Source organism: Triturus cristatus, chromosome 1_2, assembly GCF_964204655.1.
Source record: "Triturus cristatus chromosome 1_2, aTriCri1.1, whole genome shotgun sequence".
Lineage (NCBI taxonomy): Eukaryota > Metazoa > Chordata > Amphibia > Caudata > Salamandridae > Triturus > Triturus cristatus.
The window spans coordinates 715,512,190-715,527,847 of record NC_140580.1 but is presented as its reverse complement, the minus strand read 5'-3'; the positions used below and the strand labels follow the sequence as shown (position 1 = coordinate 715,527,847).

At 43.7% G+C, this 15,658-nt stretch overlaps 1 protein-coding gene across 1 annotated transcript in view; it reads left to right on the top strand.

Moving 5' to 3' along the window:
* Positions 1-15,658, top strand: part of NECAP2 (NECAP endocytosis associated 2) — a 97,723-nt gene that overhangs the window by 25,261 nt on the left and 56,804 nt on the right. The window contains exon 3 of the mRNA XM_085608591.1: positions 13,929-14,033. Within this exon, the coding sequence (XP_085464717.1) occupies positions 13,929-14,033 (105 nt within the window). The remainder of the gene's footprint in view (positions 1-13,928; positions 14,034-15,658) is intronic.

Here is a 15,658-nt window from a genome sequence, read left to right as displayed (position 1 = left end):
GACTGGTCTTCCAGACTCATGCACCACTGTTCTCCATCCGTAAAACCCACTATAGTTATAAGTGTGTTTGGATTGACGCAGTCTCTTCTTGTAAACAGGTCTGGCCCTTTGCTGGCTTGGTTGACCAACCCCTCTCGCCACAGTTCATCAGCTCTGGGGTTGGTGACAATGGACGATACCCACCAATCTACTCATGGGGGCATCAACCTTTCCTTTGCAGACTTTTACTCATGTGGCTAGGGGGTGCCATGGGACTGCACCATTCGTGAATGGTTATTTGCTTTACCACCTAGTGGGTTCACCCAGGAGATAGTAGACACACTAGGGGAAGATATTACGGAGGAGGAAATCCGGGCAGAGGGCGAAGCATGGCGCACGTGAATGTTCCGGGGACGGATGTCCTCCCAGTGGAGTTTTATGCCGCTTATCTTGACCTCAATACCAACACGCACTCGCCTCTAAAACGTAACCCCCCACCGTCCACCCCCCATGCTGGAGGACCTTTATTGTCCTTCTGCTTAAACCGGGGAAACCTGCTATGGACATGACTATATACTAGCCTCTGTCAATGCTGAACGTTGACTAGAAGATCATTCTCTGAGTGCTGGCACAATGTTAACTTCCCTATATGACCCGGTTAATTCATACTGACCAGTCCAGGTTTATACCGGGGCGGTGTATGGCTCTTAATGTTAGGCGACTACTGGCGATCTTGGGGGAGGGTCAGCGACTGCCGGAATGAGTTGGATCCATGTTCGGGGTCATTGAGAAGGCATTCGATAGCCTGGACTGAAGCTTCCCCAATGCTATCATGCTTCAGATGGGATTGGGGCAGCGTTTTGTTTCTTGGACCTTTTAATTGTATGAGTACCCTGTTGCCAGGGTCCATACTGGTCGCACGATCTCAGAGCAGTGTATTGACGAGCCCGGCACCTGTCAAACCAAATTATCCCCTTTGGTTTTTGCCCTCACGGTAGAACTGTTGGTGTGCAGGGGCCTACACTTGCTGGTACTCGGACCCGCAGGGTGTCTAATTTTATCTCTCTCTATGCATACGATGTGGTGCTTTATGTGCGCTACCTACGCACGGCGTTTGGGGAGGGCACGGTGTGGAACACCGACTGGTCCATAGTTGCTGCTTCTTGTGCGACACCTCTAACACCCACTGTCTGGTCTCTAATTTGTAAAATGTGCTTCAGGAGGATGTGTGTTTCTCCCCCTTGTGGTGCTGAGACCTCTGGGAGACAGATCTGGGTGCCCCCATAACGGACGAGGCTAAAATGTGGAGGGCGGCACATAAGATTTCCCAGAGTGCCGGTTTCAGACTCGTACCATTTTATCTCCTCCACCGGGCATTCCTCATGCCCTTGAAGCTTGGCGTCTATTTTCCGCCGACCACACCTGATTGCTTGAGCTGCCATGTTGCCACCGGCGATATCCGCCACACGCTTTGGGTGTGCCCTCAGTTGACCTTTTATTTGAATGAAGTTCTGCGCCTTTTGGCAGAGGCTACAGACCGTGCACTGGCTCCCAAGCCGCGTTTTTGTCTCCTGGGCCTCTACCCTCGAACTGCTAAACACAAAGTCACCACCCGGTTCATTGACGTGGCCTTTGTGCTTTCCAAGCAAAGAATCACGATGACCTGGAAACCTACTGATGGTCTCCGATTAGAGGCTTGGATAACAGATGTATTGTGATGGGCGACATGGGAAGGGGTTGCTTTGCTCTGCAATGCATGCCAGGGTAGGAGACTCATGGAGTTTGCACGGGCGTGGGACACCGTATTGGCTGACTTCCAGGGAAGAGAGGGCAAGAGTGTGGGGCATATTTCTGGTTGTATGTTCCACGAGAGAGCTGGCTGGCTTTTTTTGGTCCCTGGTGAGGTGCTACCTGGCTAACAAGATAGTGTTAATAATCCCCTGGGCCAGTACTGACCATTGGGGACGAGCACGAACTGCGAGGCACTAGGTGAGGGCTGTCTTACTATTATATTGTTTTCAGGATTCCTAATGGTGGGTGGCGGGGGAGTGGACGCTGCGAGAGGGGGGTGGACGATGTTTTTTTTTTCCTTTTTGTTATTGGTCGCTGTTTATAGACTGAGCTATTTGTGGCTACTATCATTGGGCCTCGATACGAACTGGCTCTATTGTGAGAGAGATATTATGGGTTGATACCATGGCATGTTGATTAGTGTTCCCTTGCTTATTTCAAGAGAGCTGGGACCTTACTAATGAACCCTATGCTGTAGATGGATTAAATTGTATTCTTGTTTATCAGTCGGTCAATAAGCTATATTTTGACAACTCGTGCCATAAAAGCAGTATTACAATGAACACATGCAATATATTTTTAATTTGGAAAAACATATAAAATAAGTACTAGCTCTTCATTGTATGATAGCCGAGGCGTAGCAGCATACAATAGAAATTGGTTGCTAGTTAGACCATATTCGGTCAACCTATTTCCACAAAAAATGCTCAGAATACATTACTAAAAGTCACCCGTGCTGAACAATCAATTCCTGTAAAAATTAAAAAATATATATCCAATGCAGACACTAGTTGCTGCTAAAAAAGGGAGTGGACCGTCAGCAAAAAACAGAGGAGCCCAAATATTTTCCTGGTGTTGGCTTCAACGTCTCGATCAATTTATTCACCACAGATGACGCTCTGGATTCTATGTGTAAAACAACTGTAAGTAGACTCCAGTAAAACAGCCAAGCAAATGTTTAAGATGATTAATGCTTTAGGTGCTATTTATAAACAGGACTGTAATTAGACCCCAGATGGAGCCCAAATTGATTATTTACACATCAGGTGTGTCACTAGTCTCCCTTAGCATATACATCATAGTTCTTAGTGCCCACATCCGACTCAAGAACTTGGCAACAGAACATGCATTCAATGGCTGGTGGTCAGATCTTCGGATTCTAAGTGCAGTGCAACTACTTCTAGTCCCCAATAGTTTACAAAGAGGTTTGATCCATTTTATGCGAGGTCCAAAATAACCAGAGCAAGCAAACAGAAAATGAGGAGCAGCTTCTGCAGAACTATTGTAGATGGGACACTTGACACCTGCACCTGAAATCCATTTGTTGGTAAACTTTTTCATTGGCAGAGTACCAACCCTAATAGCGTTTCCTATCTAGTGGCACAGTGATGGTGTCTGAATAAGGTTCCAAAAAGCTACAACATTTAAAATCTAGGAACCTCCCTGTCAATGTTGTGCTCACCACTGCGTGTGCCTCACATTAGGAGGTCCATAGCCAATAATGTGTTTTTTCAGCAATTCTGCTGACGACGAGTTGGATTTTTGCAAAGTTCCCTCATTCCTATAACGGATAGTAGTTTTTTGGTTTGCTGAAGCCACTCAATGTTATTGGATCTATCAGCATTTATGACGTCCTTTAAGGCCATGGCGTAATGAGCTAGTTCTGGTGTAGACCCATAGCCATCTCCAGTATAGTAATGGGCACAATCTAACTTTGCTGGCTAATGCCTTCCTACCCATATCAAGCATGAAAGGTTTCAGCAGGGTGCTGGAGGGGAGGCGAGCCAAACTTCTCAGGAACTTGCTCTCTGATTTTATTAAGGAAGACATATTAGAAAACCCCAGAGTTCAGAACCATATAACACTGAGTGAGCCCATGGCTTTAGCATCATAAATCTGTAAAACTGGACCAATTGGTTTAGAAAGCAAACTACTATGTTCTTTAACTAAGGCACCAGTAATCTGCCTATGTTTGAGAGACATTGTGTCCACATTAGGTTTCCATGACATTTATTGAGGACAGGGTAATACCTAAATAGTTAAAGACATCTGCCCTCTTAAGTGGCTTGTCTCCCAACATTACTCTTTCCTTATACGATCTATGTTGTTTGAACGACATCTACTTCATCTTTGCGCCATTTATATAAAGCCCTTGCACTCCGCAGAACTCCTTGAAACGGAGCAGAGTGTGCTACAAACCGCCAGGAGTTTTTTAAATCAGCAGTGTCGCCTGCAAACAACATTATGGGTGTGTTTATGCTAGCCAAAGTGGGGGAATATGTAGGGAAAAGAGAAAGAAAATGGAGAATATCATTAGAAATAAGGTAAATAAAGTTGTGGCCTAAACACAACCTTGGCGAACGCCTTTGTCAATGGAAACCCGATGAGTAAGTTCACCCTGGCCAACCCATCAAACCTTAACATAATTGCCTTCATGCAGGCGAATTATTAGAAATAACCGATCCGGTGGCATGCCCAGTTCTCGAAGAGCCAGCCAAAGCTCTTGTGGGGAACTAGATCAAAAGCTGAATTAAGATCGGCAAAGACAACATACATGCTGCCCTTGCCAATTTCCACTACCCTATAGTATAAAAGCAAGAAGCGGAAAACCTGGTCAATAGTTTCCTTTCCTGCTTGGAAGGCTGAAAGGATGTCATTGTCAGTAATCCATTCCTGTATTTTGGCTAATACGAGATGTGAAAAGTTTTTTGGGACACAGTCGATTAAATTGATCGGCCTGTAGTTCCCTGGCGAGCATCTATCTTCTTTTTTGTAGATGGGAACAAGTTCAGAGCCCTTCCAGGAGTCCGGAATAGGGGCTCCACCGACAACCGCATTTACCAGGATTAATATATACCCGGACCAGTTGGCTCTATTCTCCAGAAATGTCAGCGGGATGCCGTTTGGTACCGGTGCTCTACCTCTAGTCTCTGCATCTAAGGCGATGGAGACGTCAGCTAGCTCAAATAATCGCACAGTCGCGGTGGGGGAAGCGGATGCAATCGGGTCACTCAACTCGTCTTCCACTGAATTACGAGAGTAACCCTCAGAGTAGAAGCGTGAAAAATGGTCGACCCAAATAGAGGGAGGAATGTAATTATGAGGAGGGGGTGCTTGTCCATCTCTACCCCACTTATCCAGGAACCAGAATCTTACAGAATCCATGGCAAAATAGTATGCTTAAATTTCTTGCCACCTCTCACCTTCCCATTTTCTTTTTGCTCATAGCTAAATCGATTTATAAAGCTTCATAGCCAAATGGACCTGCCTCGTATCCTTGGTTTTAATCCTCTTAGCCAATAGGAAATGCAGTTGTCACCTCACGAATCCAGTGAATGGTTTTATTCAAGGAGTATGAGGTACATATGGTTTTATCCACAGGTTGAGATACACTAGTAAGTACTCAATTGAGTGTGGTAGAAAGGTGTGATACCATTACTTTATGATCCCCCCCCCCCCCCACATACCCCCTGAAATCTTTAATGTGTTGGCAAAGATGGGCTATGTCTCCTGGGGGAACAGATGGTGGGGATTCCAACCCTCGGCTTGTCAGAGCATGAGTCTATTCAGCAAGAGGCATGTAGCAATTGCTACAAGGGATGAAAAAAGACGAAGGCTGCTGACCTCATGAGCCGTTTATGGACTGTGAAACGGGTGTCCCTGAAGCAGAAGGGATGTTGGGGCTGCATTTGCTACTGGACTGACCTATAAAGTAGCTTGAGATGGTGTGAGCTTCTTTCTTGGGCTTAGGAATTAACCCAGCTTCATCATGGAATTTCTGAGTGGTCTTCTTTTTGAGAACAGTCCCTGGATTAGCATGGGGCTTAATATTTTTGTTTTTTGAAGTGGCCTTGGGCTCGGTCCTCAGTAGCGGTAACAGTCAGCAGCAGCGGCTCTCCTGGCGGCGAAGTGGCCAAAAGTAGGGTAATAGAGGCCCTAACACAACAGGGCTGCTTCCGTAGCAGCAGATAGGCATTGTGAGAGTACTTGGCAGGAGGCCCAAGGCAACAGGACTGTAGCGCCCTTAAGGTAGCACCAGTCCGATGTAAATCAGGTTTGAATCTTGCGCTGGGTTATGGGACTTGAAGGCCCCAGCAGCGGCAACAGTCAGCAGCAGCCGCTCCCCCGGCAGCAAAGTGGATGCCCAAAGTAAGGTATTAGAGGCCCCAACATAACAGAGCTGCAGGAATTGACAGAGGCTTCCGCAGCAACAGAAAGACTTTGAGAGGACTTGGCAGGAGGCCCCTGTACATGCAATAGTATAAGTTTATGGCAATAAAATTCTGTTTAAAAAAAAATAAAGCCTCTTTCTTCAAATTCCAAATAGACGTTGCAGATAATGGCCCCTGAATGCTCTTTAGAGTTCTAAAGCATGCTTCAATCTCATTCTCCCCAATACATGACCCTCTGCTTAACTAAGAGATGCCAGAAATTTGCTGAATTATATGCAGAAAAATGTATCCAGATCAGGCAAGAAATGACAGCATCTACATTGACACATGCAGCAGTGCTTACTGTTAAATGGTTCAAATCTGGCTCTTTCCAGCAAGTTCCCTTAAAAAGGCAGTTGCCTGTTTCAAATCTAACAGCTGTGCAGTGCATCTAATCCTAGGATCTCCGATAAAAGAACCTTTTGAAAGCTTGGATCGCCTGGGTCTATGCTGGCTGTTGTGGAGCTCCTCTGTAAAACAACTTGAACTCAGTTGACTGGACAATAACCTTGCTATCAGATAAGTCAAATGCATATTCCAGTGATCTTAACTACTGCTGCCCTACCACATGTTTCTCATTTTCGGCAACACCACTTGCTTTCTGCATCACAAATATTGAAATGTTAAGCAGATATCAAGATTCTAGGTAAATACCAATCTAGCTTCTGACCATGTTGTATTGCTGTCATGTGTCCAGTGGTACCTTTTTAGGTCTCGCCTGAGCCAGCGCGCATTCACTACTCTGCGAGACATTTAGTTGGGGCTTTTAAATTCCAAACACAGGCACGTGCGTGTGCTTTTTTTAGGTCTCGCCTGACCCAGCGCATGCGCTGGTCTGGCGAGACTTATTGAGAGGGCTCCAAAAAGTGCTACCAGGCCAGCCTAGAGCTACAGTGCATGTGCGCGCCGCGCTTTACCGCGTATACTTTCACGGCCGCTTTGATGTTTGATCGCGATCACTTTCGCCGAGCCAATAGGTCTCGCTTTTGGGACCTTATAAGTATTTAGTTATGCAACTGTTGCATGGCTAAATACTTATAAGGTCCCAAAGGTGAGACCTATTGGCTATGCCAATGCTTGTGTTGCAAGGTCACGCAGTCTTTATTGATCGCAGCAAAGGGTTTATTATTATAAAAGGGTTATATTGGTTTATGTGGAAGTTTGAAATATGATTGCTAACATTAGATCCTTAACCACAGCAGAGAAACAGCAAGCATTTGATGCATTATATTTTGTTTACATTCTGCCATTAACATTTATTAAATGTTTAACTGTGCTTGCAACTACTGCACAATTTACACAGGGAACATTACTAAACTACTATCCTTTGGGCCTGTAGTTGCAGACCTGACATGCAACTGACTCTGCCCCTGACCTGCAGGCCTTTCAGAGTCAAACCTGCTATGCGACTGTCACAGTCACAGCCTACACGCCAGACAATGGAAATGCTGAAATGTCACTGATTCTGCCCCAGGCCTATCGCGACGTCTCCAGCCCATAACAAATAAAATATATAACAAACCAGCATTAAACAGGCAGAAAAAAGTTGCCATTATTGCATAGACAAAAAATATAGATTTTTTTTTTTTTAATATAAAAAACGTTTTTTAATAAGGTTGCACACAATGTCTTCTTGGTGATATATGAAGTAACAAAAATGCTTATAACACTTTTTTATTATAACTTATCAACATGCACACAGCAGCCACAATACTCTACAACATAGCTTACAAACATTAACAAAAACAATAGCTCTGGCTGAACACTTATTAGGCCCCAAAGGCGAGACATATTGGCTATGCCTATGCTTGTTTATCACTTGCTATTGGGCTTTGCGTGCTGTCTTTCTAAGAAAGACAGCACACAATTGGCCCAAGGCGGGTGCATGTCCCGCCTTCTTTGTCCTGTGGCCTAGGGTTCTCGGGAGCGAGCAGCAGCGTGGCCGGGTGCCAGCTGCATACCTCGTATTCCTGCTGTTCGCGCACACCGCGCTTGTTATGATCGCGGGCGCTAAAGCTTCGATTTTCGCCCTTGAATGAGGTAGCGGACTGCACGTTGCTATCTTTGGATTTGCATTCATTTGACAGAATTGCCATGTTGATTGCCATGCTGGAAGCATTCATATAAATTCCGCCCCACAGCTTCACTTTCATATAATTCTACCGTAGGAGAAAGTCCGCTCTGGGCAGCACGCGCTCCTCACAAGACAGATCGAAAGCCCCGCCTCACCAGCACTGTGCACTTACGCTGATGCTGCTTATCATCAGCGTACACGATCGATACTCAGTGTGCAAGCCTTTGCTCGTCCATAGGATTCTCGCCAAGCATACGTTCGTGGAGTTTCATATCTGAAAATGCTGGTTCAGTACGTCCATGCACCAGGACGTCGCGAGCGACTGTAACCACTCCAGTCAGGTTTGCACCAGTGTGTAACTGACCCGGTGCTGGAGGGGGCAGCTGGTCGGCGCTCCTTCACTTTACGCAGCAGAGAGGAATAACGGGCACACGTCACCATCACACAGTGTTGCGATCTCTGCCAGTGCTCAGATGACCTTAGTGGATGAGTTCAGGGTCACATCTGAGCAGCTTATCCTGGGGGTCGATGAATGAGAAGCAAATATCCCCGTGCAACGAGGAGAAAGGTGTAGTTTTGTTGCTTGCTGTCTTTCTTACTTCAGCCTTCCTGTGTTTGGAACTCTTCTTTAATTTTCTTTGTGGTATAGTATGATTAGTATACGTCTGTCTGTGTTTTTTGGGAGGGTGGTTGTAACGTACAATGGAGAAAGTACACATAACACAGCTCTTTAGTGAGTAGATTGCTGAGCAGAATGTAGCCTTTTCGCTGCCTTCATACTATGCAAACATTTCTACAGGGAGAAAGCTCTGTGAGGTCAGATGGTGCTTTATCGTTCGTGGAAAGAGGTTGCGAGCTCCAGATGGCGTGCGCAGGAATGTACTTCGGTCTTGATACTATACTTCTGCCTCATGCTGTCAAATTTGAGAGCATGTCTACCGCTACATACTACCTATTTACCTATCCACCCCATCTCTCCGAGTAACTTTTAAAGATTAATTTTTTTGTTTTTGCTCAAAAAATTAACTGTGTCTCAAACCGAACCATTGCAAGTGCTTTTTGTGGCATTTAACTGGTTTTGGTATCATTTGTTTCTAAATTATCTTTACAATGCTCTGTGTGTGCACTCGTTGCTGGGTGGTGATTTAAGCACAGCTGACTGCACGTTCTGTGACGCACTCTTTGCTTGTGGCTGCGGAGGAGCTGGCATATTGAGTGATGGGCACATATACTGCGGAGAGGGTGCGTGGCTTGGTCTTTGGTGGTCTTGTTGAACAGCCCCACATCTTTCGAGAACAGAGAACTGTGAAGGGAGTCCTTAACACCCTGCAAAGTTGTGGGAAGGGCGGTGATTACATCTACATGACAAAGTTGACTGCCTAGCAATGTGGTGTGAGGTCTGAAGCACACTGACCTTTGCACTGGGGGGATGGAGAACAAGCATTTGCAATGCAATAGGTCTCGCATTTACGCGAGTTTGAGCTATTGACATTGCAAATGACAATGCCTTTTATTTTTGTTTTTGAACATAAATAAAAGGCATTGTCATTTACATGGCCAATTGCTTAAACTCGTGTAATTGCGAGACCTATTGCATTGCAAATGCTTGTCTTATGTGGATTTTTTATATATGGTTTTAACAGAATTGGATATTATAATTGGAAAATGTTTGATTTCGAAGTTTTTTTTTATATAGAAACATTCTTGGTACTGATCATAATATGAAACCAATCCTGGAGCTAAGTGGAGGCCTTGTGTACCTTGCTTTTTACCTCGTTGAAAGGTGACTGTTTAACTCTTCATAAACCCAAGCAAAGGTTACAATCGATAAATAGTAGCGCAAGCCCAATCTGCTACCAGGGAGCAGCCCCTGTTGGAAGTCAAGCGTGGGAGTGAACTGCAATGTAAATACTTGTGTTTATTGTGCCATTTAAAAACAATTAAAGCGGCCTTTGCCTGTTATCAGTTATTTTTAGTGTCCGGGGTTGGGTGCGCTTTTCTCCTAGTTTAGTGATCCAACTTCAAAGCAGGCCAGGCCTGTCTCACACCGCCCTGTGGAACGTCAGGAATCTTTATGGCAGGCCCAGATCAATGTGGAATGCATAAATTAGCTACGAATTCATGAATTAGGGGATTGTCTCCCGTCCATCTCCATGTAATGCCTTTAGAAAGGCTAGGGGAAAGGAGCGTGAAGTGCTCAGCCATAGGAGTGGGCAAAGGGCAGTGCCCACTGTATCGCCCTCCGTGCTCAGGATTGCTGAAAAGGTACTCCTGGATGGCGCCCCTGAGTTGTAAGCTGCGCTCAAGTATTTTTCACTAACGTGTTAGTGCATTTTTCAGTCTTGAGTTGTGTAGGCGCAATGAACATGGGGTCTGTGTAGCGCACACCTCTGTTTTATTTGCGAAATTACGCTTTCATTTTTAGGAATAACGTTTAAAAGCAAATCGGCATTATTTACCGTGTTGCGGAAATGTGCATCTATTTGACTGTTTCCAATGTTCTTACGATCTGTTGTGGTTGTGTTTTTCTGACTTTTAAGAAGAGAAATGCTTAAAAATCTATTCATTTAAAATGTGACCATCAACCGCTAGGTCTTAACACTTTAAAATAGTTTAATAAAATGAAAGTTAAAATGGGGGGAAAAAGGCCACCTCAGTTTGATGTCGCTTGTAGGCTTGCTAAAAAAAATGTGCATTATACAAAATAATTTGTTGTATACAAGTTTGTGTGAAGCCTGGTGAAGTCATTCCTGTTGGCAGGGACTACATTTCCTGGTCCCGGGTAAGAGCCTTCATTCATTAACCTGCCTCCCTCTGCAGCTTGTGACCTTAAGGACAAGACCCTATCAGTATTGCCTCTGCTTTTGTGCTGGGGTAGTAGTGCAATATTGCTTATAGGGTCTTTTCGTGGAGAGTAATCTTCCTCCAGCAATACAACAGAAGAGGAGCTTAGCCAATCACAGAGGACGTGAAAGCTTGCATGCTCACTGATGAAAAAAACATTGGTTTAATGGTTATCGACTTTAAGATACTCTCCTTACTTGATGATGCACCAAGCGGTGCCAGGTACTTCTGCAATGCTTTGAGCATGGCTTGTTAAGGCACATACTATAATGTTAAATATGGTGTTGCGAAATTGTGTGTCCCTTTATTCTGTGTATGTTGAGATGATGTGCAGGGTGCAATATACTATTTCTTGCCATGGTTTGATGGGCCATGACTCAAGAGAGGCGAAACCTCAAGTGGCTCAAATCAGAACCCAGAACGCATCTCCTTAAACCATGGACATAAACAACACATCACACCGCATGGTTCTGCATCCATGGAATGTGCCTTACATGCTTTTCATGAGGATTTGTTTTGAACAGAAAAGGTATTTGACAAAAAAACACGAATGAAATGAGTTCGCTGTAAGGTACAATAATCACAATGAAGAGACTTCATGGCTATTATGAGAGTTGTCTCCTGCGTACTGAGTGCGACATGTAATTGGTGAGGCAAACGTTATTTCTCGAATTTCACTTTCACAGTGGTAACATCGACCGTTGAACTGTTCAATACAATAAAGACGGGGAGCGAGAAGTACGTAAAGAACGAAACTGGTTTACATTAGAACAAGCGGCCATGCGGCAGCGAAAGTGAAAGTGATCGCGATCAAACATCAAAGCGGCGAAAGTGAAAGCAAATGGTGTGCAGGCTGCCAAATGGTGCGCGCGCCCGGCGCACATGCACTGTATTTGGAGGCCTGAAAGCACTCGTTTGCACTTCCAGATCCCCCATTTACAAAAGCTCTCGCGAGAGCAGCGCTAAAGCGCTGGCTCAGGCGAGACCTAAAAAGGGGCACCTTATATTCCAACGGAACTAGGGTATGAAGGCCGTAAATACGACATATGTTCCAGAGGCAATCATTCAGAAGATTGTTATGTCTTAACCACTTTTTCATTGATTGGACTTCGAGAAACTCACTTTGATTTATTTTACCCTGGAGTTCCCTTTACCAAATTATTGTCCTGTCGGTTAAGACCATTTAGTTTTTTATGCGAACTGTACATTTTTCTGCACATTTTTGTCACTTACTTTCACCTCTGCATCGTCACACTGATTGGAATTTGAACTCTATTTATGTGATTTATATAATTCTCAAATTGAAGAAATTCCAATAACTTTCGTTGTGATGGCAGGGTCCTTTGAATTTTATTTTCCTGCCAATTTGTCAAATTTCTTCTGAATGACTGCCTCTGGAACATATATTGTATGGCTTTGCACTGGGTGGACACGTAGGATTGATTGCCGATGAGCAGATATTGATCTCAAAGAGAGCTGAAATGCTGCAAATATTGTCTGCATTCGTTGTCCACTGGTTAAGTATTTGTGTCCTTATAAAGTCTGTCCTTTCATGGCTTTTATACATTATTTTGAGGAGGTTATCTGTATGACAGGGTTACTTTACAAATTTAGAAATGGGAGCCCCAGAGTCTGCATATATTAAGCTGCGGGCAGTGAAGTTCCCAAAATAAAAAAGGAATAAAAAGCACGGGGAGTGCAGGGTGAGTTTAAGCTATTGGCATTGTAAATGACTTCCTTTTATTTATGTTTTAAAACAAAACAAAAAATTAAAAAGCATGTTCATTTACAATGTTAAGTATAAGACTTCACGTTTACATTTACTTCGTATTTAGGATGCAGTAAATGTAAACGTGAAGTCTTACACTTCAGTTTTTTTTTTGTTTTTTTTTCTTACAAGATCCCAAAGGCGAGACTTATTGGCTATGCTAATGCTTGTTGAATCTTAGACCTTGTCTTTGACTTTTCAGTTGTGTTGAACACTAGAGCACGTGATCTTTGTCAACATCTTGAAACCACAAGTGGCATTGATGGCCAAGTCATGAGTTACCTTCTTCCTTGATTAATGCACTCAGTTTGTGAAAACAAACTACTGAGCATCTTTTGCTATTGCCAATAACGTATTGGTGCTATGGGATGAATCTATTTTTAAATAGATTACTGCTACCTGGATCTGTGGCAAGAGATGTTGGGGACAGTAGACTCAATATTCTGAACATTCACATCTATGAAAATATCCCCCAAGGAAGATTACTGAAAACGATTCCATCTAGAGTTGTGACAAGTAATTTCTTCAAAGTAGATTCATTGCTTCTAGTTCCCCAATTTAAGTGATTCTGATATGTTAAACACAACTAATTCCGACATATTACTTATACATTTCTTAATGTCCAATTAAGAAGGTGATCGCATATAATTTATTTTCCTTCAATGCTAACAAAATTGACGTGGTGAAATGTAATTTGCAAATTCAATCCTTTTCGTGTGACTCTGGAATGTACTCAATCTTTTCAGTTTCATGATTTCTGGCAACAGTGCTCAAAAAGTGGTGCTGTAGTGGTGTTTTTACATCTCATCCAACATCATTTGTTCAGGATAGATGAAATAGTTTTTCCAGTCTCTTCGTAAATTGTTTGCTGTTGCAGGCTTCCTATCTATCCTTAGCAGTGGATATAGAGTGAGTTTAAGTGTCACGAGGCTCCGTTCAGTTATTCGATAACGGCTTCTACCTTTATTCCTGGTGTTTTAATGCTGTGTGGCTTGCATGATGTGCTGTCTTTCCTTCTCTGTTTGTTTTGCTCCTGAAAATAAAAATGTCTTTGTGCCTTTCTTATCAATCTAAATGAGGTTTTGGGAGCAACAGATAAAACTGTTTCCTGCCTAGATACTTCAGGCACTACACAACTCATCTCAGCCTACTAGAGGAAGTGTTCCTAGGTTAATCTGCCTGTCCTTGTCGTGCACATGGTGGACAGGATTTCCGTTTGCATTCTTGCCCTCTTACTTTGTTTGTGTCTCACTTTGTACAGGAGAGCTGTTTGCGCAAGCCCCAGTTGAACAGTTTCCTGGCATAGCAGTGGAAAGTGTGTCAGATTCAAGCAGATACTTTGTCATTTGCATCGAGGATGGCAATGGTAAGCAAAGAACCTTCTTCCCAATGGATGGTGTGATCATTACAGCGAAGCCAACCTGTATTCTTTTTTTGTTGTTGTGCTACTTACTTTATTCCTTCCACTCAATTTCATCTTTCCAATCCCCATCCTCTCTCTCTTCTTAACACAATTAATCGTTCTTCCCTTTACTTGTGTCCTTGCTACTAACCTCAATTTTCTTGCACTTTTGGCTCATTTCCACAGTCCTTTTTTCAACACCTTGTTGGGTGGGTGCACAGTGCCAGGCTCTAAAAGCACGGCAGGGTTTCATTTATTGTTTTTTGATGTTCCTGTACTCAGTACAGTACAGTGTGTGCTCCATTTTATGCAACAAATGTCTGCCTTCCAAGACCATATCCTGTGGTGTTCATATTGACTGATCTCCAAAGGCTTCCGTCACTTTAAACAAATTTACACTAGTGACATTCATGCTGGCTTTCAAGAAAAGCTTGCAGTAAGCGTTTTGTCCTCCGATGATCCTCAGATCTCAAGTTGTTCTAAGGCTTTGTTTACATAATGATAGAAAGTAAACATTTTCCCTCAAAGGCTTTCACACTGGACAACCTTTTACTCTAAACATATTCCAGCTGCTTGGGTAAATCTGAAAGGGTAATGTGCTCTGCAGCCACCAAGGCATTCCATTGTTCACGGACCCCATATCACAACCCGGGCCATTCACATTTTAAATGGAGGGGTGACCCAGAGGTGACTACTTTAATATGATGGTAACAATTACACGTTTTCACTGCCTACATTTCTCATATGTTTCCTTTAATTTGAGCAACCTTCAGGTTATTCGTTCCATTCTTATTTAGCTTTCCATAACTGCTTTCACGAGTATCGTGAATGGGTATGTTGTGTGTACTGCAGGAGGAGCAATTTACAGTGAATACGCTGCATGGACCCACTGGTAGCTCAAACTATGGCTGGTATCAAAACCAAAGAACTGTGTTCCATGACCCAGGCTGACAGCATCGCAGGCTCCATGACATGAATCTCAATTTTAAAAATGTATGTTAGTAAATATCTCTTGAGAAGCTACAATAGTCTCCCTTCTAACCTAAGGTTTGGTGGCTTTTTCAGGATTCCTACGTGGGACAGAGGTTAATGGTCTACAATTGTAACAGTCCGAACATTATACCACTAGTGTGCTATGACTTTACCTTACCATTGATCGCAATACTGTGCACCAAGTACAGCCCCTTAGTAATTTTTGAAAATATGTTTTTCTGGAATGTAAACCTCTCCTCCAACTCCTTTATAGTCACACCAGTGTGGATTTCTTGCCACCTGCTGGTAGAGTAGTGATAAGAATTTAGCGACTTGCGGTTCGGCAGATGGGATGGCAGGGCTGCCTGACCGGTTTGACCCCGCTATGGAAGGGTACCTACTTGCGTCTGGTAGCAGCGCTGGGAGGGTTTCGGAAGTGGGATTTCATGGGGATATCCACCCTGGGCAAAGTCATGCGGGGAACCATACTGAAATCCTTCATGTAGATGCAGACCGAGTTTCAATTACCTAAGTCACAATTTCATAAGTATCTACAATTTGAGAAATGCACTACACCCCCAACTTCACGCATTAGAGACTCTGCCCAAGTATCACCT